The following is a 24394-nucleotide window of genomic DNA, read 5'->3' as shown; positions in this document are numbered from 1 at the left end:
ATTTAGTAAAATGTTTGACCACAAAGTGAACGTTTTAAATATTAATAATTAAATAATTACTTACGGTACTGGTTCCAGCAGTAACGAGGATTTTGGCAGAGGGACAAACACAACAGACGATTTCTCCGCATTGCTGAGCAACACTCTCGCAAACAAATACTGTCTTGTCATTGTCATAGTTGCCAATTCTCAGTGAGTGGTCTGCGAAGCCCCAAGCTGCATACTTGTTATATGCTGGAGGCATCAGGATTTTATTTTGCTCTACAGCTAAAATTGCTTTGTCCGTATATAGAATTTGACCGACTGGACCTTTTACTTCTAAAAACACAATAAAAAATTAGATTACTGATCATAGAAAACATTTAATCAGAATTTACAAAAAAAAAATAACATAGTTTGATGTAACCTTTGACTGGCTGCAGTGTCGGTTTCAGATTGTCCAAGTTATGGAAGAACAGTTTTTCTGGTGGAGTGATTCCTACAGTTGGGTTGATGATATTGGGATCCAGAATGGTTGAGCTGCGCTGTGACATCTTCTTGCTTGGATGAGCTTTGCGGAACAGTTGTTTAGGAATTTGACCAAAGTTGTTGATGAAACCAATTGTTGCATTCTTTTTCAGCGGGTCATCGATGCTAAAGAGAAAAATAAAAGCTTCAATAGGGAGACTTATGCAGATCTATTGTGAAATATATTAGTGATGGTAATCATTAAAAATGGCAAACAATATTTGCATCTTATTTGTAAAACTCTCATATGACGCACTAATGAAATGACAATAATGGTGAAATATAAAAAATTTAAGTGCATATTTCATACTTGTAAATGTCAACATTCCCTTCGTAGAAAAGATGATGGAAGACATTGAGACTATCCACAGCGGGTTGCCCTTGCTGCTTGTAGCCGAAGATGAGGTCAATCCAGTGGTGTAGATGGTGGGACACGTAGTCACTCTCCAGAGCTTCGCGATGGACACGGATGAACTCTCTAGGGTCACTTTTAGCCCACGGAGGAAGAACTACGTCGCCGAGTGCCACTCCAGATTGTTTGCAGCCTAGTATAGAAAAAAGAGTTTAAAACATGGAAAGATAAATATGTTATTCATAATATTAATTGTCAAAGTACATTTATTAAATGGAGTACAACTGTTGCAATAATTATTAGCCATCACGATAATTAGCGGAAATTTTTATATTTTGGATTTAAAAATATATATATTAAAATAATTGTGCTTATTTACCAAGATCGAAATTGTTTGAATTGCACAGAAATTCTGGCAGATAGAAGAACTCAGGAATGAGTTCTTTTACATCAGCCATATTGTGTTTGGATGCTGACCGCCACGCTTCTTTTACGGAGTTAAACATTCTGTCGGCAAGATCGAAATGCCCACCCTGCAAGCGCAGGAAATGTTGTGTAAAGGGCTCCATCCTGACTAGATAGGAGCAGACTATCATGGCCGAGGAGTAGTGTGTACCGTAGTGGTAAGGAGGCGTCTCTCCATGAGGATCATCCCATTCCTACAGCAAAAAACCTTATTAGGGTGTTAAGAAAAATATGTTTGAGTGACTAAAAATATATTTTAAATTTAAACTTAAACATGCAATGTTGAAAGTTTCAATGTTTTTATCAAACATAATATTTTTTGTATATTTTGTGGATTATGTATTAACATTGTGGTACAACGAATTATCATTTAATAAATTGCCTATGACAAGATATCAGTGAACTATACTGCCCCCATAAGAAAAAAGGCAGCTTTTTGACAAAAATCACAAAATGAATCTAATTCAGTGGCGTAAAAAATCTAATAAGACGCGTAATTAGTGCAAAAAAAGGGTTGTGATAATAGTTATTCTGGTAGTTTCAATTTTTTAATATATTTTATAACTACTGGAATAATGGCGATCGGAGATTACTAATTGTACTGGTCTATAAAACCTACACGTTTTTATTGAAATTGTGTAAAGACAAAAAATATTCTTATAAATTATGATACCTACCTTATATCTCTTTCTAAACTGTTCCAGTCTGTCTGGACTTTGTGCCCCCATGGGCTTGGAGAAATCTCTAAAAGAGTTAGGATCTGTGAGATCCAGTTCATCCGAGTCGTAATCGGACAGGATCCACGGAAATACAGGATACTGCATGAGATCATTGTAGGAGCGCCCGGCGAGAGTGTTCAAGTGCATCAGGTATTGAAAGTTGGAGATCTCACCACGCTGTAAGTAATGCGGACAGTTGAAAATACTATTCAATGGACTTAAACACGACAATGACTTATCTGACTACTTAAAAAATTATATTTGAGACAAATTAAATATCATAATCACTTACCAGACGAGACATAAGATGACTTGACCTATAATACATTTATATTACCCCAACAGGTTTTATAAAATTAGAAATAAATAATGAAACATAGCAATGTTTAATTATCGATGTATTTATAGAAGGCGAAGAAAGAACATCGGCATTAACTTTGTGGGATGATATGATAAAAGATATTAAATGAAACGCTTTGTTGTGAGACCACTTGAGGTTATTTTGAAACAGTTTTGGAAAGCACAGACCAATCCATTTTTTTTCATTTTAAAAATGTATTTATTGAAATATCGGAGTACATATGATATAAGATAAAACGAAATATAACTAGCAAATATAAAAATCCCACCAAGCCACTTTTCGTGGCTCGTTGGTGAAACTGCAGGTGTATAAACTACAGTTTATAATTACTATGCTTTCCAAAAATATAAGTATAGTAGTGTTTTAAAAAAAAAAAATCAAGCGTTCTCACAACAAAGCGTAAAATTTAAAGAATGAACATGCAACAGAGGAGATAAATTAAAATGATTTATCCTGTTTAGTAAACTGTGAAAAAATATCTACAGCTTTACTGTGGCACGGAATTAATGTACAAGAGACGTGGTATTTTTTATAGATGACAGAAACTGAATGAAGTAGATTAAATTTATATTATAAAAATTGAGTTGTGGTAAGGTTGTGAACTACAGATCAGAGTTCTATAATTAAAACCGCGGTGTACCATAACTTTATTCTGATTTGTTTCTTACGAATATTTGACAATAATAAAACATTAAAATTTATTTTCCAATTAGGTTCAGTTTGAATTATTCTAAGAGGTCAACATACATAATTTTCGTTTCAATCAATAATACTGACCACCCATCGCTGTGTAACAGAGGTGTCCCCGATAAGGGTCGCCAGAAGACCTTGAGGTTGTTCCACAGCCACTCCACGTTTCTGTCCGGCTACTGAACCTGCAGCACTGTCAGATATTCCTGTCGCCAGTGACATGAAGCGCTGGTAAACCTTTAAAGCAGATAATTATTAATATTATAATTATTATTATACCAAAGCGAAAATTTAGTTATGTAAAAATATCATGAGTAGTAAATTTATAAAGTAGCTTTTGGACACAAATAAATTGTATTTGAGACATGTTAATCAACGCATTTATTCATTCAGGGTGCGGCAACATAATTTGCAGATTTTAAGGGTCAATAAAACAGAAGATACTATGGTTGTCATTTTGATGATTATTTCTTATTATTTGACAATATAGTAAATTAAAGATTACACTGTTCTGAAGTATCGGTCAACTCTTTCCAGCATAGCGATGTGTTTTGGTTGTTGCTTGGAGAATATTGTCAAAGTGCTCCTGAAAAAACCCCATTCGAGTTCGAGTTGTGTGTGCCGTGGCTCCATGCTGCTAAAACCACACATTTCCAACATCCATTTTGTCAAGATTTGTTTTAAAAAAATCATATTCACATAGCGATCACAATGAGGAAGTTCAGTGGTTTTTAAAAAAAAAAATATTTGTTAATAGACTGTTAAAGTATGTCAAAATTTTTTTTTTTAATTTTTGTATATCGTATTATCGGCGCTATGATTTTTCAAAGTTTTGTATTTCTGAAATAACTCCGCGTGTAATGTCAGAGGTTCATTTCCGCTCATTCTCATTCAGTTCTTCCCATTGGTCCAGAAGCGACAAGCAGACCGGAAATCTTCCATAGCTCTCAGATCATAGGTTGATTCACATGAACCAGTGACGTCATTCAAAGTAGTGCGTTTTTATCAAAATATTTTTTATTATTTTTTCTGTACATTTTCAAGAAACTTTGCCATAAAATTTAATGCTCTAATTTTTACCCCGCGTAAAAAAACATTTTTTGTATCCAATTTCCCGTAGGGCTGAAGTTCCTCATTAACTATAACTGCAATCTAATTATCTCCATGTCTTGGGCTAATCTCGTGGGCCGTTCTACCCCTGATCTCCTCTTTTCCACACTTCCATTTTCCCTGAATGTGTGTACATAATAATAAATTGACAGCCAGGAAAACGAGCTTGGGTGGCAATATCCAAGTGAGCATGGAATGTTTAATGCGACAATTGAACGACCATTAGAAAAACAAGCCTCAACGCATTCTCAGTATTAAAGTGAAGGGGAGAAAAAATTTCCGAACCACCTATTTAAATTAAACCATCTACACCCTCTAGCAGTCGAACCTTGCTTCCTGATGCCCTAATTCGGGTCAGTAAATTAAGTTGCTGCACTATTTATAAAAATTATGGATGTACATACATACCTACATGCACAGATTTGTATATATTAAAACACGAAAAATTTACGTAACCATATTTCCTGCATACATAGGTACATTTCTACATCGCTTTTTTAAATGATATTATGATTACCTTATTTCTAACTTTTCTTGGAAATGAGAGCAAATAATTTCGGCCATCACTTGAGAAAACTTCCAGGGCCATTGGTTGTAGAAGATATCGTCTTTTGTGAACCTCTCTGTAAAAAAATAATATTTTGAGAATTACCACTCAAATGTACGCACTTTTCACATTATAAATAACTCACATTACTCACACCATATGGTACCAAGATACAATTTTAAGATATTTTTTTCCTACGACTTACATACCTAATGTCTTCATATGAAAATTTCGAGCAGAGTCTCGGTACTTCTTTTGTAGAACAGCCTTGACTTGCTGGAAGAATTGGTTCATAGTCAGCTGGGCAACTGTCCAAGTCTCGAATCTCTCTATTCTTCAAAAGAGTAAATCCATCAATTACATAGCAACATTCTCTGCCAAACAACAGGAGACCCTCTGTTGTATCCAAACCTTGAATTCTAGCACAGCGAAACATATGGGTTATCTGGAAAAAATATGATTGTGGGTAAAAAAATCTGCAAATTATAATTGAGATGATGAAAATTCCAGAAGGTCTGAAACATTGCGTATTATTGTATTTAAATACGAAAAACTTACAAAAATTAACCTATTGCAATAGTTACCTTTTCATGATGGTCAAGAAGACGTAGCAGCGTTTGGTTGTCTGGAGGAGGAGGTTGTTCTTCTTCATCTTCCTCTTCTTTTCCATCTTCATTAGCTTCCACAGAAGAAGTCTGTTCTCTTCCACGGAGATTCCCAACTAAGCTAGACGGTGAGCTTCCGTTTGTATTCAAATCAGTCTGAGATTCTTTGGGTCTGAAAACATACAAAAATTAGAATACAAATCATTAAAATAAGATCTAAAAGAATTCCAGATTAGTATTAAGGATTTTAGGCTCGATTCTCTTCTCCTTACAAAAATTCATTTATAGACATCATCATCATCATCATCAGCGCCCGATGATGGAAAAGGAGCTGCATTGTTAAATCAAATGCAGCGCATCTCGATCATCTGTTACAGGGAGGTAAGGTAATCAGTTTTACGCTTCAGGGACGATGAAATACTTCATTGATAAAACAAAAAAAAAATTAAGCTTCCTAAGAATCAAATCCGGGATCTCAAGGATGGTAGGCAAATGCGCCAACTCACCACACTGGGAGGCAGGCGTTTTACCTGAGAGCAGCCATTGAGTCGAAAACGCCTTAAAGAAAAATTATGTTTTGACACCAAAATGATGAGGTGTCTGAAAGTATAAAGAATGAAAATAATGACAAATGATTCATATGTTTACTTAAGGAATTTTGATATTAAAGATTAATAATACATGTATTATAAAAAAATATAGTGTAAATATTAGTTTATATACAAGCGCACAATATAAATTAACCTAAGAAAGAAAATAATAATATGGAAAACAATAATTAAAAAGATAATATGAACTATGCATCATTTGGCCAGTAGAAAAGAGCCATTGAGGAGGACTGGAATTAATGTAGAAGGTGATGCGACCGTTTGCTGCATACCATTCCTAGGGATTATAACCAGAAGATAATGATTAAAATTGGATTAAATTTTGAAAGACAAAGTTAAAACATTTACTCACGTATTACTATCTTCAATGCTCTGTACAGCCTGAGACTCTAATGGATAGCCAATACTGTCTCCCCTCTCACTGTCACCAAGGTTAGATCCATTGGTTCTCCACTGCTGATACATCAGGTAGTACTCCTTGCTGTCCAGGCTGTGAGCCACTTTGTACTTAAATTGTTTCTACAAAACAAACATTTTTGTAAAGCATGATGACTTTGAATTTTCAGGAATATCGTTGATTGACAATTAATTGTTTGTCAAGCTCCGGACGTAGTGGTTAACTTTGAGTACCGGTTCTGAGACTTGGACTCCATCACCAAAACACGCTTAAATTCAAGTGATTCAAAAATATGTTTTATATTTAGCAAGTCGAGACATAAATGTGTAATAGAAATAAATTAATAAATGATAGTGTCATGTTATTTATTTTTTCCAGCATTTATTTTGTGGAATAACATTTTAAATATATTCTAAATAAAACAGTTTGTATTTTTACACCACACAAGAGTTTAATATTAGTTAAAACATAACAAGTTTCATGAATTCAAAATTACCAATCATCAGTTTATATTTACCCCGATGTTTCTGAATACCCGAAACTTGTGTTCTAAATACATAATATTTAACTTGTGTGTGCCGTAAAAATACTAACTGTTTTATTTAGAATATAATATTTAAAGTGTCATAAATCAAAATTTAAAATATTTTTGATATAAAAAGATGTATACATAAAGCATATCAGTTATGAAAATATAGTCTTATTTTCAAAGAAAAATACTTTAGGTGTATTTAATTTTTAAGAATTATAATACGGTATTTACAGTATATACCATGCCAGGAATCGAACGCGGGACTTGGTAGGCCAATCCATTAACAATTAAACTATGAGGCAGACTTATCTTCACTCAGTTTAATTTTTCAGGATTTTTACATGAGAGTAGCCATCAAGTTGAAAATACTCATCTAGCAGTACAGTAGTTAACATTTGTTTGGAAAAAAACACTTAAAAATCATATACATCTTAAAAACAAAATATTTGGTTGAAAAAATATACACAATAGTTTCATAAAAAAAATACTGATTTATGACATTTTTACTGTTTCCTGTAAAGTTATAATTTGGGGACTTACGTTGTAATTAAATTAAGGCGACAAACTGTATTTTGTATTCCACCGGGACAAAGGAAAAACTATAAAATACAAAGAAATTCATACAAAAAAGTAGCCTTACATTCTCAGGGTTATCAATTTAAGGTCTGTACAGATAAAGGATAACAGACATGTGAAAAAACATAAAATACAAAGAAATTCATACAAAAAGGTGCCTTACATTCTCAGGGTTATCAACTAAAGGTCTGTACAGATAACGGACATGTGAAAAAATATAAAATACAAAGAAATTCATACAAAAAAGTGGTCTTACATTCTCAGGGTTATCCATTTAAGGTCTGTACGCATAACGGATAACGGACATGTGAAAAAACATAAAGTACAAAAAAATTCATACAAAAAAGTAGCCTTACATTCTCAGGGTTATCCATTTCAGGTCTGTAGGGATAATGTTGGTAGAACAAGTCATTCTTGCGCATTTTTCTCCTCATCCGGTTGGGTCCCTCCGTGTAGTCGAGGGCCCACTTGAGTAGGCGGGGGGGGCATGCCGGGCCCCACAGCCCCCTCTCCCTCACCAGCTCCCCCTCGGCCGCCAGCCACTCCTGGTGCACATAGCGCCACGTGTGTTGCCACGTGTTAGCATGCTGCATGCGACGCCAGCACCACAAATCCCTAGAAATTTAACCGTGTAAAAATCAACTACTTATGCCTAAATCTTTTTAATAAATACGATCGATGGCATCTTACAATCACTGTAAAATTTTGCAAAAAAAATTGTCCTCAATTACCCTATAAAATGTTGGCAAGATGACATTATGATGCTTCTTTGAAAGTAAAAGTTTTTTTGTATGAAGAAAAACACAGAAACAGAGCTGCAGGATGCAAATTCGACATAAGTAAGGCGAAGACATTTTGTGGGAAGACGCAGACAATGACTCGTCGAAAAGTGATATAGAAAAAACTGAAACTTAATCAGAAGAAATTTCAGACTCTGATGATGTTAGTACATTAATAATATGACTCTTTTTAAATCCCTTTTATTACGGCTGTATGACATCTGTTTATAACGAACTTTTTTGGTATCTAGAAATAAGGATGCTTCTTATAATTAATGGCGTCTTAAAATCGCGGAAACGTAGTATCTTTAAATTTAGGAGGCAAACACAGTGTTGACATTACTATAAAAAATACAGTACCTTACTAATCCAACATGTGTGTCTGCATAGGAATAGGCTTGTTGTTTTGATAAGTTGACTCGAACTCTCGTCGGATCTTCCTTCTTAACTTTAGTTCTACTGGCAAGACGAGTTAATCCTCCTGTTACTTTCTGTATCTTAGACTGAATTTGGTTGTGGAGTTCCCACGGGATGCGATATGACGCCTAAGTAAAGAAAAAGATCATTGAAATGCAACAAACTTACATTAGAATTTAAATTATTTTGAGCAATATTTATTTATGAATGGACTGGTAGTCATTTGCTTACTGAAACATATTTGAACCTTAGAGATGTTTCTAAATAAATACTCAAAAAGTGTTCAATTTGAGAATAAAATAAATACCTAAGAAAGTACATCTGCCGTCATACGAAGAAAGAATGTGAAGATTTGAGCTTCTCATAGATTTATGGACTAAGATACTTATTTATAACACATATGTTTTATTACAAAAATAATATATAGCGTCGGTGATACTATAATACTGCGTAACTATAAATGATATTTTTTTGGCAGGAGAACCTAAAAAGCATTTTTCAAATATATCATATTACAGTGAAACCTAGTTTTTTTTCCCGTTTTTTACGCCGAAATGTTTAGGTCCCATTTTTTTTCCATACATTCTCATTCAAATATACCCCCAATTAACGTTTTTTAAGTTTTTCATACCCCCGGTTTTACCTTGAAAAATTTTCGAAACGCATTCGATCTGTCAAAAGATCTCGAGCCGCGCGCCGTTGCTTTTGCCCAAAATGGTGAATAAAATCAAGGTAAATAAAAAAATGTGTAAATTGTTTTCTCAAACTAAATTCAAAGTAGGTTCAGTGTAATTGACCGTTTTGTTTAAGTGTATAATTCTGTCATTTTACTCAATTGTAACATGCGGTTGGCGCATGAAGAATAAAGTCTTTACATCAATAAATTACGATGCAGAAAGTTGAAAAATTTGGTAATAGAAATATTATTTGAAGTTATAAACATAATTTGGAAAGAAGATTGTAAACAGTTATCATAAAAGTGTGAAACAGGTTTGCCGCGATGTAAATGACAGTTGAAATTCTGTGGTGCCATACTAAAAAAAGTGATGCCAGATGAATAAAATTTCCCGATATTTAGGGAAAAAAACATTTTATGTAAATTAAAAAATTTATTTTCGCGTTTTTAAGGTTAAGTACCTACAAAAATCTAATTAAGCTTACTTTTTTTTGGTATTTATTGAAAAAATACAAAACATTTTATCAGGTTAATATGAATAATCCCCAATTATGACAGTTTTTACAATTTTTCTGTAGTTTTTCATTTCCTTACTTTGGCGTTTTCCTCAGTTTAACACTTTTTTTGTTGCTCCCTTGAAAAATGTAAAACAGGGGTTTTACTGTATATGTAAATATGAGTGCAACAGCAATAAAAAAATTATGACAAACCTTTCTCTCAGTATCAACATAATGCAGCCAAAGTTTAGTTGCACTTTCAGCCAGTTGTTCTCTCACAGCGGTAAGGTCGGGGGCACGAGCGTTGCCTACAGGGGCCAGAAGACTCATTTTGAAAACCTCTTCAATAGCGGGTTTTTTGCAGGCATACAACTCTTCCCAAACACGGCGAGCCGCACCAGCCATTAAGTTGCGACCTGGTTAAGATAAACAATGTGTCCATTTTAATATTGTGGTTATTACTCCAGATAACATTTTAAGGACATTTTTACAAAATAATTTATTTGTTACCTTGATGTTGAGTCAATTTATCATCTCTAGCTTCAAGATCGCTGCTAGGGTTTACGTGCCAGACAGTCTTCATATGAGAATCCAAAATAATCTTCATATCCGAGCTGAGTTGAAGCAGGCAATAGGTGAGGCATCCAATAAATTCCAGTTCGTGATTTCCCGCTCCAAATATTAGCAGTCGATTGGTGGTTAATTTGTGAAGTGCTTCTAATACCGACATCTGGTCGGCAATGGAATCCGTGGATCGAGAGAGAAGGAAGAGAATCGTTCTGTTGAGGCAGTGGTGAAGACCTTCTAGAGATACGCAGCTTGATTTCCTTTTTGCCTGAGCAACTAGCTTGACAATGAAATCAAATACCTAGGGAGAAATTCCAAAAGTGTTTAAGTTATAGTAAATATTTCTGTATAAAATATACGAATGAATCAACTTTATTGCCAAAGGGATCATTCTTTAATTCGAATCAACTTACTTCATGAGGGTCTCTCGAAAGTTGTCCTTGCCACAATTTATCAACAAGCCTAGCTGTCAAATAGCACACATTGGCAACATTGGATTCACATGAAAATATATCCATAGAAAGCAGATGCTCCATTAAAGTGGAAAGAACTTCAGTCTGGTATTCGACTTGCTGATTGGAACTCGAGTTGGGAGGTGAAGCATCTAATACAAGGTCTATAACCTGGAAGATAAATAACAGTTCATCTACGATCCATTGAAATGTTGAATATAATACTCAACATTTTATATAAATGATCAAACTTGCAATAAAAATTAAATACACATATATGTGATTGTGTACTTACCGGAGCTTGTTTGCTAGTCACACTGAGAGGGAGAGAGTCTACCACAATAACTCTCAGGAAATCCATAACAAACTTTCTGGCTGGATGTTCAGTTAGACTCACATTGGTCTCTTTTAAATAACTCGCTGAACCAACTATAACAGGAGCTTCGTGTTCTGAACCAGGAGTCGAAGCTCCGGAGTTTTCACCACTCTCTGTGCTAAGACCCACTAAAACCGACACAAAATAATGTAAGATATTTTCCTAGAAAGTTTACGCAGGTAAATTAATATACGATAAAGTAAGATGATTACCAATTTGAGTTTCCTCAGAATGATCAGGGGTAAAAAGAGTCGATGCTAGAGCAGTTAATACCTCCCCAGTCATCACAATTGGAGGGAAATCAGGAAAGTTGTGGTACAAAGAAAAGAGAACCTGAAATAAAAAAAAATCAATTCAATTAAGTTATTTCATAAAATAATGATTGGTAAATTCACCCCATAAAAAATAATTACCTGAACAATTGTGACAGGGTGGTCTTTTATCCATTCAGGAAGAGCAGCTTGATCATGGTGTATGAGACACCTGACCATTGAGAGTAGGACTATCATAGCTTCGGGACATAGAGTAATCCTGGAAGCAACTGCGGCCATGCTTTGCTTGGTTGAAGCGTTTGGATTAGGTGCCACTCCCCACAAAAAAGGCCATACAGTGTCCATAGCTAGTCGGGTATCCGCAGGTAGAAGTTTCACAGGCTGGCCGAGCATTAAACCAACCAGAAGAAAGTAAAGCTCCCCAACTTGTAAATGAGATGGCAACATCCTGAAAAAACACATTTAATAGAGAAATTGTATCAAAAAGTTGGTGTATATAAAACCATTCAACACAAAATAAAATTTGACAATCGAAAAGTTACTAGTTTAAATATGTTGTTCATTTTCTGACAAACATCTCTTGGTATTTAGAAAAAATACCAAAATATAGAAGCGCATATTTAATTTTTTACCATCCAAGCATCTGGAAACCAGGAAGATGTAACAGATCAGTTTTGAGTTGGCCTCCATTATTAAGAGATCCTCCAAGAACAACGCCAACTTGTTGAGAATTGGCCACAAGTTCTGTGTGCCGCAACCACCCACCATTACCTTGACCATCGCGGAACCTAAAAACATTCATTTTATTATGACACATAAATAAATATGTATAGCAAGTATCTATGTAGTGAGTTCAATCTTAAAAAAAGGTGGTTCCACAATACACTACAAAATATCTTGTTGTAGGCTACATTCAACATTAACTTCAAGGATTAATAAAATGTAATTTTCTCATAATTGTCCAAAGTTAAATGCATACAACTTTTGTAAGTGTTAATTTTTATTGTGATTTTTATTGTTAAATTTTACTGTTAAAAGCTTTAACATTAATAAAAACAAAAGTTATCTTATTTTGCATAATTTGAAAAATATTTGTGGTAATAATCAATATTCAATTACAATGCAAATTTTAACTTACCTTTGTAAAAGGGCAGATTGGTTTGCCTGCCCCGCGCACAGTATAACTAATAGACGCATAGCCCATATGACTGTGGAAGAGTGTATATGCACTTGCATGAAACTCAAGAGCCAATCAGTGCCTAAAACTCTGGCAATTTCTTCACAAACAATACCGTTAACAGTATTCTTTTGAGTGAACAGTAACCCGTGAAGAAGTTGAAGACATCTATTTCTCAGTAAGATCTGTTCTCCTTCTCCTTCCTTTTCCCCATCTCCTTCTCTCAAGCTCAAATCTCTTTCTGGTTGATTCGCCGGCGGGAGAGTGGAAGAAATGAACTGACCGAAACAGAGCAAATCATTAGGTCTCGGTTGTCCACCCAGGAGTACACTCAACAGTTGAAGCAACACTTGTTTGGTGTTGAAAATCTTCACTTCTGGAATAATATGTAGCAATTTTGTGACTAGTTGCAGTTCCCTCATTGTTCTCAAATTGTGAGTTCGGTGAGCGGCTTCTGTGGCCAATTCGAGCAGATGCTCCAAAAGGGATTTTATCAAACCACCCGGTGCACCTAACCAGACCTCCAGTTCACATATAAGGTCCTGGAAAGCCATCAGATTAGGTATTGACGATGTTTCTTTTTGACTATCTACAGTACCGACGAGTCCAAAGGTGAGGTGGAGAATATGAGAGTTTAATAGTTGGCGTTTCCTCTTGAGTAACATTGCTAGTGTTTGATATCCCTTACGCCGATCCATTTCAGCTTGAGCGGATTTGTTTGATCGCACTACACACACCAGAGCTTTGACTCCTGCGTATAAGCTTTCAACATCTTGTGCCATTGCAATAAGACCTAACAGTACTGTGCAACCACCTACAGTATCAATCTGTAAAAGAAAACACATTGTATTAAAATATTCATTGTAAAATCTGTAAATTTCTAGTATTAAGATGCTAGTCTAGGGTAAGAGTTCTTTTTAATATTTGAGTTTAAGGTTCCCACCAACATAATACATAATTACCATAATAGCAGCTGGTCTAGGACAGAATACCCTTACTCCGAGATAACCAACTACAGTTCCTCCGAGACACCTGGCAGGTCCAGCCAAGTGTCCGGCAGAGTTGTGTAAAATCCTGATTGGAGTCGCGTTTTCATGTGACGACATTCCCAGCTGTTTAGCAATGGCCTTGTTGTCCCACTTGCTGTACACCTTGCGGATCTTGGCAAGAGTCAACTGAGACATTGCTTTAGCATTTAGTCCAAATATGACTTTCTCCTCAGTGACTAGCGGAGGCATTGGCTCCTGATTGGGACCACTTATGTGAGGAGATTGAAGGGATCCAACATAGTGAGGACCCAGTTGGAAAATGGTAGCAACTGTTTGAGGGCTAAGAACCTGAAGAGAAGAACATTAAATTAGACTTTCAAATATATTCATATCTTCACAAATTTACTTTGTTTTATTTAGGATCAAAATAAGCTTAGAAACTGGTTGTACCTCTTCCAGTAACAAGGCTGGTCCCTGTCTCCAAGTAAGTCTAGAGTAACGTCGCCAAGGTGGAGGGGTTCCGATAACTCCATAAACTGCACTTGCGACACTTAATGTAGCAGCACCACCACCAGGATTAACACTAATGTAGTGCAATTTTCCAGAATGCATATGTTGCCCTGCAAATGAAATTTATCACTGAAAATGGACGGTTGTTTCATCATAATTCTATGGAAACACCTATATTTATTGTAAATATTTATTGTCTTGAAATAATTTTCAAACTATTGAGGAAGGACATTTGTATTCTTATTTTTTTCTGCATCACAATAGACCAGGTGGCCCAATTACAGTACAGAACACCCAGGCATGAGAAAAATCACATTTAACTTTTGTAATCTCACAGAGAATCGAACTCGGAACCCTCCATGTGTGAGGCAAGAGTCTTAGCTATTACACCACGGAGGCCGCCTAAAACTTATGCATAAACTCTGACAGTTTAAACTTTTTTTTAGCTTGTATAGTCAATAACTAATATGTTTGTTAAATATTTATTTTAAAAACAAGTTGATTTATATGTATGTAGGTACATATATAGATTATGTGTGAATTAATGTCTCATCGTTAATTCAGTGAGAGAGGCATTCATTAGCAAAATTAAAGTTTAATAAATAAAATGAAATCTATTGTACCACTTATAAATAAATGATACAGTATCCTATTAGAAAATTTATAATTCAAAAATATTTTATAACTGCTAACATACCATCGAGGTACAGTGAAAAAGAAGAATTCTTGAGGACAGCTCTGTTGAGAACAAGGGTCAGGTGATGCCACTGTCCCTCGTGGAGTAAGTCAGGACACCACACCCGCGCACCACACTCACCACTACCTTCTGGTTCCCACTCTCCGACGTCTGAAAAGAAAGTACCTTCTTAAATATTTGGGGACAGTTCCGTTAACTACAACAAGGTTGAAGATAATTATTGTTAATATTTAACACAAAAATCCTTGGAAAAAAAAAGATGCTACTGGCATTTTCTTAATCAATTTACCATTTTCTTACTCAACTTTCTGATATAAAATCGAGTACATTATTTAATAAAAAAAACTTACTTGAATAAACAAAGAAAGGAAAGAGCATAACAGCTTTTATGAAAATAAAATAAGAATTATAGGAATTTTCGAGGAAAGATTAATGTATGTAAAACACAGCACGTGTATTGATTTACCATTGTTGATATTTTTAGTCGATAAATGGGTTCTGATTCCACATTTTTCAAAAGAATAGTTTGCTCATTTCTCAATGTCTCGGTTAGTTTATAAATTTTTTTTAGGATATTTAAACATTTCTTTATTAAAAAAGAAAGGTAGATTAGAGATTTCAATAAAAATTTAAAAATTACAGCATTAACAAACATTTATTAGTGGTCATAATATACAATCAGTTTCAGCACTTACTGTGCGGTACTAAGGTTTCGTGTGTAGAGACAATGATGGCTTTATCTCTGGCAGACAGGACAATAGCTAAGCAGACCAAGTGCTCATCCCTCGAACTGTTATTCAGATTCCTGACAAGAGTCAATAGTCTCACACAGTGAGGATCAGTACGGGGGTCGGAAAACTTGTCTACACATATCCAAGTAGAGTAGGACAGCCCGGTCTGTGGTGGAAACACTCTGTCACCTAAGTGAAACAATATATAATTAGTCAGATGATAATATTTAGGGAAACCTTTTCAAATGGTTTTCAATGATGTCATTTTAAAAAACTTATGCACAGTATTTACCTGATCCAATACCCCCTGTAGTGGTGTTGTCTTGCGGTCCCAAGGTATTGATGTTGGGAGATTGCGGAGCAACACTTGGCAAATAAAGACAACCAAATCCTTCTGCTGACATATCGAATTCTACAAAGGAAGGCAATGTGCAAGAGCCGTGTGACCTAAAATAAATCAATTATGTATTTAATTACAGAAATTTATTACACCACGTATTTTGGAGTCCGAGATTCGATTGTTACACTACCACCACCCTTAAAATTAATTTTTAAGAACAATTATTTAATATTTGTTGGAAATAGCATGTAAACTAACATATTTGTGTATACTTTGAGAATGCATATATACCTTTATGCCCAGTTCAGGCATGTATTAGTTTTTAAACACGGATATACGTTTTCCTTCTTTGCCTTCTATACCCAAAAACATTAACATCATAATAATTCATCTAAGATGCCAGAATGTTTTTGATATTGAACATCGATTATAATAAATTATTATATTAATTATAATTTTTCTTCAAAATTGATTTGTTTAAGAGATTGTAGTGTAATGTAGCATTCGGATCCTTAATTCTTATTTTTCAAACTTGTACAAGAAAAAAGTACCTGTAGTCTCTGGGAGTTGTCATAGAAACAAGAGTTTTGATCCGAGTTAGTGGAACTGGACCTCCTGGCTTAGATGGCATACCTTCTTCAGGAGATATACAATTTAAAGGATTTCCCATTCTCAAAAATTCTCTGAAAATAATAGAAAACATTGAACATTTTCACCGTAAAAATACATACATAGAACGTTATTGAAGAGCATTTGAAGGGCTTTTTGATAGAATCCCATTTGTCAAATTTTGTTATTTTTCAGTAGAAACAAAATACTATTTCAAATTGTGTTTAAAAATATGTATAATGTAACATGATAAATTACACAAAAACAATGAGGAAATTCTGAGGATTTTTTCAACTTAAAATTTTGTTAATAGACTATTAAACTAAGCTAAAAATTATTTTCTTTAATTTTTATGTATCGTATTATCAGCGCTATGATTTTTTAAAGTAAAGTATTTTAAAAATTACTCCGCGTGTGATGTTTCAAGTTCTCTTCTTCTTCTCGGTGAGTTCTGCTGATTGGTCAGTTGACTTACCGTAAACCGGAAATTTATCACAGCTCTCTTATCATTGGTTGATTTCCGGTTTGCGGAAAGCTAACCCACCGATAAGCCGAACTCACCGAAGAAAACTTGTGACGCCACAGGCAGAGGTATTTCAAAATAACAAGAGTTTAAAACATCATGGCGCTGATAATAGGATACATAAAAATATTTCTATTTGATTTTGGCTTAGTTTGAGACTATTAATAACAAAAAAAATATTTACAAAACCACTGAACTTCCTCATTGAATTGTGGCGGGCAAACACCAACAGCCGTGAGGTTGGCATGTCCGAACTCTGCTTTGGCCCGCAACGCGTAGTCCGCTGAAATGTCAGCCCGGACGAGGCTACTAAACACCGTACATCGAAAGTACTCGACACATTTCATCTTGAAGGTTCGTTTTGCCTGGCCACCAGCTCTCCGCCAGTGATTGCTATTGTAAATTCCTTCTGTACGAAATAATAGGATGTAACCCGTGTGTAACTCAATAAATAATTTCAATAGTAATCCATCTTTCCCATTTAACCTCAAATCAACTTACGCACACCCATCCTTTAACATAACTAGAGGACTTTGGTAATTGTGATTTGAGTACTTAGTAGAGCAACTAAATAAGTTACCTGAGATCTTTTGGTTCCAGTGATTGAGCAGCCAACCTCTCTAGCATATACTGTAACTGTGCATGAATACAATGTTGTTCGTCTTGTAATGCAACCTTTCCGACTTCCAATAATATGCCGGTTAAGGCAGCTTCACACATGATTTGCTGGTTCCGCTCACTGCAAACACATTTACCGCTGTATTGGATGACATTATGACCACTTTAATCAATCAAAACATATTAGATATTATTTATCCAAATCATCTATACAACATCAACTAAACTTTTAAAAGAAAAATAAAACCTGGATTATAAAGAAAAAAAATCATGTTTTCTAATTTAGTTGTGCTAAGAGTCGAAATATAAATTATGTAAAAGAATATCATAATCTTATAAATGCTTAATAAAAACTTGCACATGAAATACGAGACCCATATTTCCACCAGAAAGTGATTTTCAGTATCTGTTAATTTTGATTAAAAATAGCATTAAATTTTTCTTCTTTATATTTGATATAAAAAAAAATATAACGGAATAGGTAGAGTATAGAAGATGAAGTAGGTGTACCTTCAAAAGCGGTACATAAAAGTAAGTGATTAAGACTCTTTAATTCCATAATTGGAAAGACATTTTTACAGGTCAGAAATGTTAATTGTAGTACAGTAGAATTCCGTTCATTCAAACTCCAGTCATCCGGATTGCCAAATATCAAGATCATTTATAATTTTTATTTAGTTGTGTAATTGACTTTGCTAGCTATGTTTAAGTAAGTTTTTAATGGGTTTCCAATTCGATGTATTATTTCAAAAGCAATAAAATCGAGCTAATTGGCATTAATCTGGATAATTGAAGTTTTCCTGTATTTTAATTTGTACCTTCTAACGAGAGACTTGAGAACATGTGCCAAGTAATCTTGAAGAGCAGTGGATTGTGGATGAATACCCTCTGCAAAGACAGGTGGTAAGGATGGTAGCAGCTTGATGAGACATACCACTACCCCACCATGTACAACCAGGGGTTCAGGATTCGGAGGAGATAAGTTGAGGGACGACACACAAGAGCGATTGCTTTCTACGGATCGCTGCCTCTGCAGTGAAGACATACACATATTTTTAAAAACAGAAAACAATAAATTAATATATATGCAAGCTAATCATTTTAGTATTTTCTTAATTGAACGACTCGGAGAGGACCTGTTTTTAATACTTCTTGAATTGCTAGGTGTAAAGATTTGATGGTGGCCAAAGAAAGACGGTTATTGTAGAGATAGAGTTTAATATAAATAAATACGCATTGTGGGAGGTCTGAATCTAAGTGCCATTCGAGTCATCACTTTTGGCCTCCTGCCGATGGTAACATTCCATGTGGCTCCGCCCACTCTCACGTCATGACTGGCACCGCAGCGATATCTCTTGAGCAGTGAGTGTCATTACTTCACAACACTAAGATTTTTTTTTAGTACAGAATAAAAAACAATTTTTACTGCCCTGACACAGTTATGTACTTATTATTATATAACATATAGCAGTAGCAAACGGTGATTTTGTTTACAGGTAAGCTACAATAAAATAATAATAATAATGAAATTATAATAAATTTATGCCTTCATAGCACATAATATATAAGTAATACATAAACTGCTAGTTTTTTATGTGGCTTTGTGTGAAACAACATCTCTTAACTATGAAATCAACTAAAACGACGATTATTATTAACTTTCCGATTTATTATATATGGCTATATTTTCCAATATTTTAATATAAAAGTTATAAGTACAAAAGTTTGTAAAAATACCACAAATAATTCGGCAGATATATTCCCATTACGATTGTAATCTCAACTGGCCGATGAAATTAATAATGCCAAAAAACAGACACATCGAGCGCCACATGTCCTGCGATATGACTGAACGAAAGTAGGTGGGCATATGACTGCATCATCTCAAAGAAAAATAGTCCCTATAAAACAATGTTCGAAATACTGTTTTCCAAATTGAGAATCATCAATAATTTGAGGCAAATAATTTGAGTTTAACTGGATTTGAGGTATTAAAAATATAGCATACTAATTTATATGAAGAAATAAGCTGGAATGATCAGTTAGTTTTTTGGCTAAATGCTGGCGCTGGGTGTGCCTAATTAATGTTTTTATTTATTTTTGGAGGGAAATACAAACAGTGACAATGATTTAAAAGAAATAACAATTATTTGTTTGTTTTTCAAAAAATAAAGTTACTATAAAACATTGCTATGAATATTCAAATATAATGGTAAGCTTAATTGCTTATATGGACGATTCGCATCGCATATACATTAGCTTTTACTATTCAGAATAATTTTTGATCGGGTTGTGGTCCTGTGGCTAGTGTCTCGGACTCACGGACCAAAGGCCTGTGGTTCGAATCCCACTCTACCCCAACTTGATTCCATTTTCTGATAGTGAGTTATTTATAACTCGCTGAAAATGGCCCTCAAAATGAAATATTTGGGTTAATCATAAGAATGCAAATATTTCTTTTATATATAAAAAAAAAAAACTTTTATAACTGATTGCGATTTCACTAACTAAAGTTTTGACAATGGAAAACAATAAGACACTGTGGTGTCAAAATTGTAAAATTTAATGAATTATTTTCATTCCATTTGATAATTTCCATAAATACATAATTTCAAATAAAGTCAGTGTTTTACGAATGTAGAACCCAATATTATTACTATCACTATGAAAAATATAAATAGTGTTTATATAACAAACCTCGGAAGTGATGGCATTTTGCCTCGCTAAACTTGGTGATCTGACAGCCAAAGAACCACAAAATACGGGTTTTTCAAAAGCATCTAAAGCTACGTCATACAGGAGGCGAAGGATTATACATGCGTGTGCGAGTACAGGGGGAATTTCATCAGGTATACTGAAAAAAATATTATAAACATTTATTTAGAAACATTTTATAAATCCCCGGTGTTTTAATTAATGTCATGTTATTAAATTTTATAAATATATTATAACATATAGTTAATCAACAACATATATGTCTTTGTATAAAAAATATAATAAATTTATTGATTTACCTGATTTCTAAAATATTACTTGTAAAAAGTGAGTGTAATCTATCATAAAATTGTGGATCCACTGGGTCGGTATTACTCTCTATATAAATAGTTGGTGTGAAGCAACCGAGAAGTCGTATCGTGTCACAGAGGCTTGTTGTGCAAACCTGAAGGATAAGATGAAAATATTTATTAATATGCATACATAGTGGACAGATTCATCCAATTTTCTCAAGCTATGTTAACCTTAACTTTTGAAAGACTGAACTAAAATTTATAGAAAGAAAATCTAACATCGTATGTACAATCAAAAAGTAATGGTATAATTAATTTTGTATTAAAATTAAATTATGTTACAATTTTTTAATTGATTTAAACTACAATAAACACCAGTATAATACGAATGTATATAGATAAAGATATTCATTGGATAAGACAAAATACTAATACTAGGACTCACTTCATGATAGAAGAATTTTGCATTAGCAGGTTCGAACCTCATGGCAGTACTGAGGGTATGGAAGACCATGTAAAGTAACGTTAAGAGCTCTCGTTTTGGCTTTTCGGTGCCACCTAATTTTCCTTCCAAAGAAATGAGAACACTTGTTACATAAACAAATCCTCCAACCTGTAAAATAGATTTTTAAAATAAATAAAACTCAAATGATGTATAAACACTAAACATCAATCATAATGTCACAGTTATTTATCATAAGGTCATACTTTTCTGAAAACAGTCCTGGTTCTGTGTGATTCTCTCAAGCAAGCGAGTAATGCTTTTAATATGTGAGTTTTTAAAACTAAAGCATTAGAAGGTGCTGCATGTAAAGTTCCTAATAAAGAGGTCATGTCGTCATCCCCCCCAGCACTTAATATCAACTCACGAATAATACCTGAAATAAACAGAAAAAATAAATGATAAGATTTTAATCAAAATTAATATTGGACTAAGGATTTGAAATGTGTATCAGTAAAAAAAATGGTAAATTATCAATGTAAGAATCTCTGACATTTCTTAATCATGTGCACCAGAACGATTTTAACTGTCAATTTATATTGATTAAAATATCTAAATCTATATTCGTCGACGTAGAGGTCGTCAATTTTTTTTAAAGTTTGAGATTAGCAATTAGCGAAAATTGACAAATCTGCTTTCCTTCCATAATTTTAATATTATTTGCTTTTTATATATTTTGATATTTTTTTCATTATGTATTTTTGTATTATTTAATTTAGTACTCAATCTTAGTTGGCATATTATTTATTACTCCTATTTCTTGCTACAGTGTAGAGTGAGTTTATAGAAACCATATCTCAATTATCATTTCAATTTTGTTTTTATATATATATTATTTTTCTATTGATTTCAATGGTACTATTATTTTGTTACTACTATATTATTTAACTACATATTATGCTTTTATTTTGTTGATTTCAATGATACTGTTATTTTTTATATTCGATTATGTATGAATCTAAATTTATATAATTTATAATTAACATTTTAATATTTATGTCTGATTATCTTTTTTAAATTGTATTCTTTGGAATTATATTATTTTTGACTTATACCTTTTTTTCTGGATTATTATTGTATTGCATCCCATGTCATTATATTTTAATCTAATTAATTTTACTATGTATTTCTTATTGTTGATTATTATGGCTTGACACGGGCACAGCCTAAAAAGCCTTAATAAGTTCACTTATATTAAAACGAGTGTAATTTTGAATGAATAAATAAATATATGCGTAACTGTGTTAAGTGTAATTGAATTATGTAATTTATTTAGGGAATAGAATAAAGAATAGTGTAAATATAAATGAATAGAAAACAGGAGTTACTGTAATGATATGTAGTAATTAGGATAAAATACTTACTAGCTATGGTTATTTTTTATTTTTTAAATATTTTTAGTGTGTTTATTTAGAATAAAATAAAAAAAAATATAAATAACAGTCATAATGTGTATAAATAAATTTATTAAATAGACATATTATTATGATTTTACATTAATAAAAGACTCTTTGAACCATTCGATGAGGATAATGATTAAGAGGGTCAATTTTAGTCTTCATTTTGAAAGTAAAATATGGGGTAAAATATTTACCTAATACTTTGCTTCTACAGTCTTCATATACGACCATACCATGAACGCATTTAGCTCCTCCACACTCACGGAACACATTACAATTATGAATATTGGTATTCAATAATGCTGTTAATCCTTCCATCACGAGAAAGCCTAGTTCTTCTTCTTCCGAGCTAACACCGTCCTTGGCAGAGTCATCACATGGAACTAACTTTGCATCGTCATTTGTTTTCTTCGGAGATCGTTGGTTCTCATTGCTATAGAATGCCTTGTTGGAATCTAAAGAAGCCGCATTGTCAAATTCAATGTTGGTTTTCTCTTTTTCGATTTCTTTATCCCTAAGTAAAGCTGCATACCTAGATAGGCAGGTAACAAAGACTTCGAGCATCCCAACTTCTCGATAAACATCTTTAAAAATAACATTATGCCTAAAAGAAAGAAGATAGAAAATTAGTATAAGCCGTAAAGAAAATAATAATTTTGGTAAAAAGTATAAATCACTCTTCCAGGTTTAGTTTTACTTATTGGTCATGCTTGCAGACACCTTTGCTTAGGGAAACGTGTTCAATGGTCAAACAAAAAACTAAATTAAGAAGGTTGATTGCTGTATGTCCAAAAAAAATTCACTATGGAGTCTTATCAAGAAATATCTACAAAACAAAACAATATTATGAGATGAAAATGTCTCAAATAATAATCAGTTAAACCAAGATATTTAAAAGTTGAAAACATAAGCAATTCAATCCATTTACTTTTTAAAAAAAAATATTTTTAACTTTGGGATTGTAAAATTAATTCATTTAAATAATTACATAATATTTTTCAAAATAAAGCCGTTCTTAAACAAGTCATTTACTATTTTGAAAATATAAGCAAATTACATCCAGTTGCACCAAAAAAGGTATATAATTCAATTACTGTTGCATTTTTGCCAAAATGAACAAATATGGTTGAATGAAAAGGGTAAGTAAACCTTAAACAATCTTGCCCGTTTTTACAAAAAACGCAACCGATAGGTATGTTTTTTTTTTCACTAGACTTTTTGTGGTGTAACTAGCCCTAAGTATGTGATGCATTAAAAGTAAGGAATTAAACATACCTTAGTATATTCAGTAGGGTTTTTATACATATTATACTGCAAACTCTTGAAGTATTACATTTCAACAATATGGATAGGGATATTAACTCTTTGCATGGCACAAAATTTAGTTGAAACACAGTGAATTCTACAAGTTCAAAGAATTTTTCCTGAATCTCAGGGCTCTTAGTGTGTATTTTTTCTGAAAATTGGCTAAGAGTATTTTGACTCTCTAATATAAAATAGTTAGCATTATCAGCGTGATATACACTTGAAATTGCATCTAATATAGTACAGCACAAAGCTGGTGAAGTAGATTTAATAAATACTGATTGTAAAACCTGAAACAAAAAGAAAACATTCTTGAACATGAGGTCAAGACAGATTTTAATTACAACCTATAGACTATAGATTATCTTTCACTATATATATTATGTACATTTTTTAAAACATTTATTTAAAAATTTGTATGAACAATTTAAACTTTTGAGTTATACGTTTACCGGTTTCGAGGTTATTTCCTTATCATAA

The 24394-nt window shown here is 33.4% G+C and overlaps 1 protein-coding gene across 1 annotated transcript in view; it reads right to left on the bottom strand.

Annotated features, from left to right (window-relative positions):
- The window catches only part of bchs (WD repeat and FYVE domain containing 3 bchs), a 50114-nt gene that overhangs the window by 14196 nt on the left and 11524 nt on the right, over nucleotides 1-24394 (bottom strand). Inside the window, exons 10-43 of the mRNA XM_088230137.1 lie at nucleotides 23885-24204; nucleotides 22804-23213; nucleotides 21416-21585; nucleotides 21153-21320; nucleotides 20714-20859; nucleotides 20397-20553; nucleotides 18518-18729; nucleotides 17662-17820; nucleotides 16501-16632; nucleotides 15902-16056; nucleotides 15574-15798; nucleotides 14879-15028; nucleotides 14122-14291; nucleotides 13645-14019; nucleotides 12644-13509; nucleotides 12138-12293; nucleotides 11647-11953; nucleotides 11446-11566; nucleotides 11153-11361; nucleotides 10819-11028; nucleotides 10349-10706; nucleotides 10052-10254; nucleotides 8609-8793; nucleotides 7826-8084; nucleotides 6317-6483; nucleotides 5336-5528; nucleotides 4961-5196; nucleotides 4722-4827; nucleotides 3182-3331; nucleotides 2002-2220; nucleotides 1239-1518; nucleotides 818-1052; nucleotides 407-633; nucleotides 65-318 (exon numbers count right to left, since the gene is read on the bottom strand). Coding sequence (XP_088086263.1) covers nucleotides 65-318; nucleotides 407-633; nucleotides 818-1052; nucleotides 1239-1518; nucleotides 2002-2220; nucleotides 3182-3331; nucleotides 4722-4827; nucleotides 4961-5196; nucleotides 5336-5528; nucleotides 6317-6483; nucleotides 7826-8084; nucleotides 8609-8793; nucleotides 10052-10254; nucleotides 10349-10706; nucleotides 10819-11028; nucleotides 11153-11361; nucleotides 11446-11566; nucleotides 11647-11953; nucleotides 12138-12293; nucleotides 12644-13509; nucleotides 13645-14019; nucleotides 14122-14291; nucleotides 14879-15028; nucleotides 15574-15798; nucleotides 15902-16056; nucleotides 16501-16632; nucleotides 17662-17820; nucleotides 18518-18729; nucleotides 20397-20553; nucleotides 20714-20859; nucleotides 21153-21320; nucleotides 21416-21585; nucleotides 22804-23213; nucleotides 23885-24204 — 7890 coding nt within the window. The remainder of the gene's footprint in view (nucleotides 1-64; nucleotides 319-406; nucleotides 634-817; nucleotides 1053-1238; nucleotides 1519-2001; nucleotides 2221-3181; nucleotides 3332-4721; nucleotides 4828-4960; nucleotides 5197-5335; nucleotides 5529-6316; nucleotides 6484-7825; nucleotides 8085-8608; nucleotides 8794-10051; nucleotides 10255-10348; nucleotides 10707-10818; nucleotides 11029-11152; nucleotides 11362-11445; nucleotides 11567-11646; nucleotides 11954-12137; nucleotides 12294-12643; nucleotides 13510-13644; nucleotides 14020-14121; nucleotides 14292-14878; nucleotides 15029-15573; nucleotides 15799-15901; nucleotides 16057-16500; nucleotides 16633-17661; nucleotides 17821-18517; nucleotides 18730-20396; nucleotides 20554-20713; nucleotides 20860-21152; nucleotides 21321-21415; nucleotides 21586-22803; nucleotides 23214-23884; nucleotides 24205-24394) is intronic.

The sequence above is a fragment of the Micrasema longulum genome, unplaced genomic scaffold (assembly GCF_059751315.1).
Source record: "Micrasema longulum isolate JH-2025_06_02 unplaced genomic scaffold, ASM5975131v1 h1tg000732l, whole genome shotgun sequence".
NCBI lineage: Eukaryota > Metazoa > Arthropoda > Insecta > Trichoptera > Brachycentridae > Micrasema > Micrasema longulum.
Note: the sequence above shows the minus strand (reverse complement) of the source record. Positions and strands in the feature narration are given on the sequence as shown.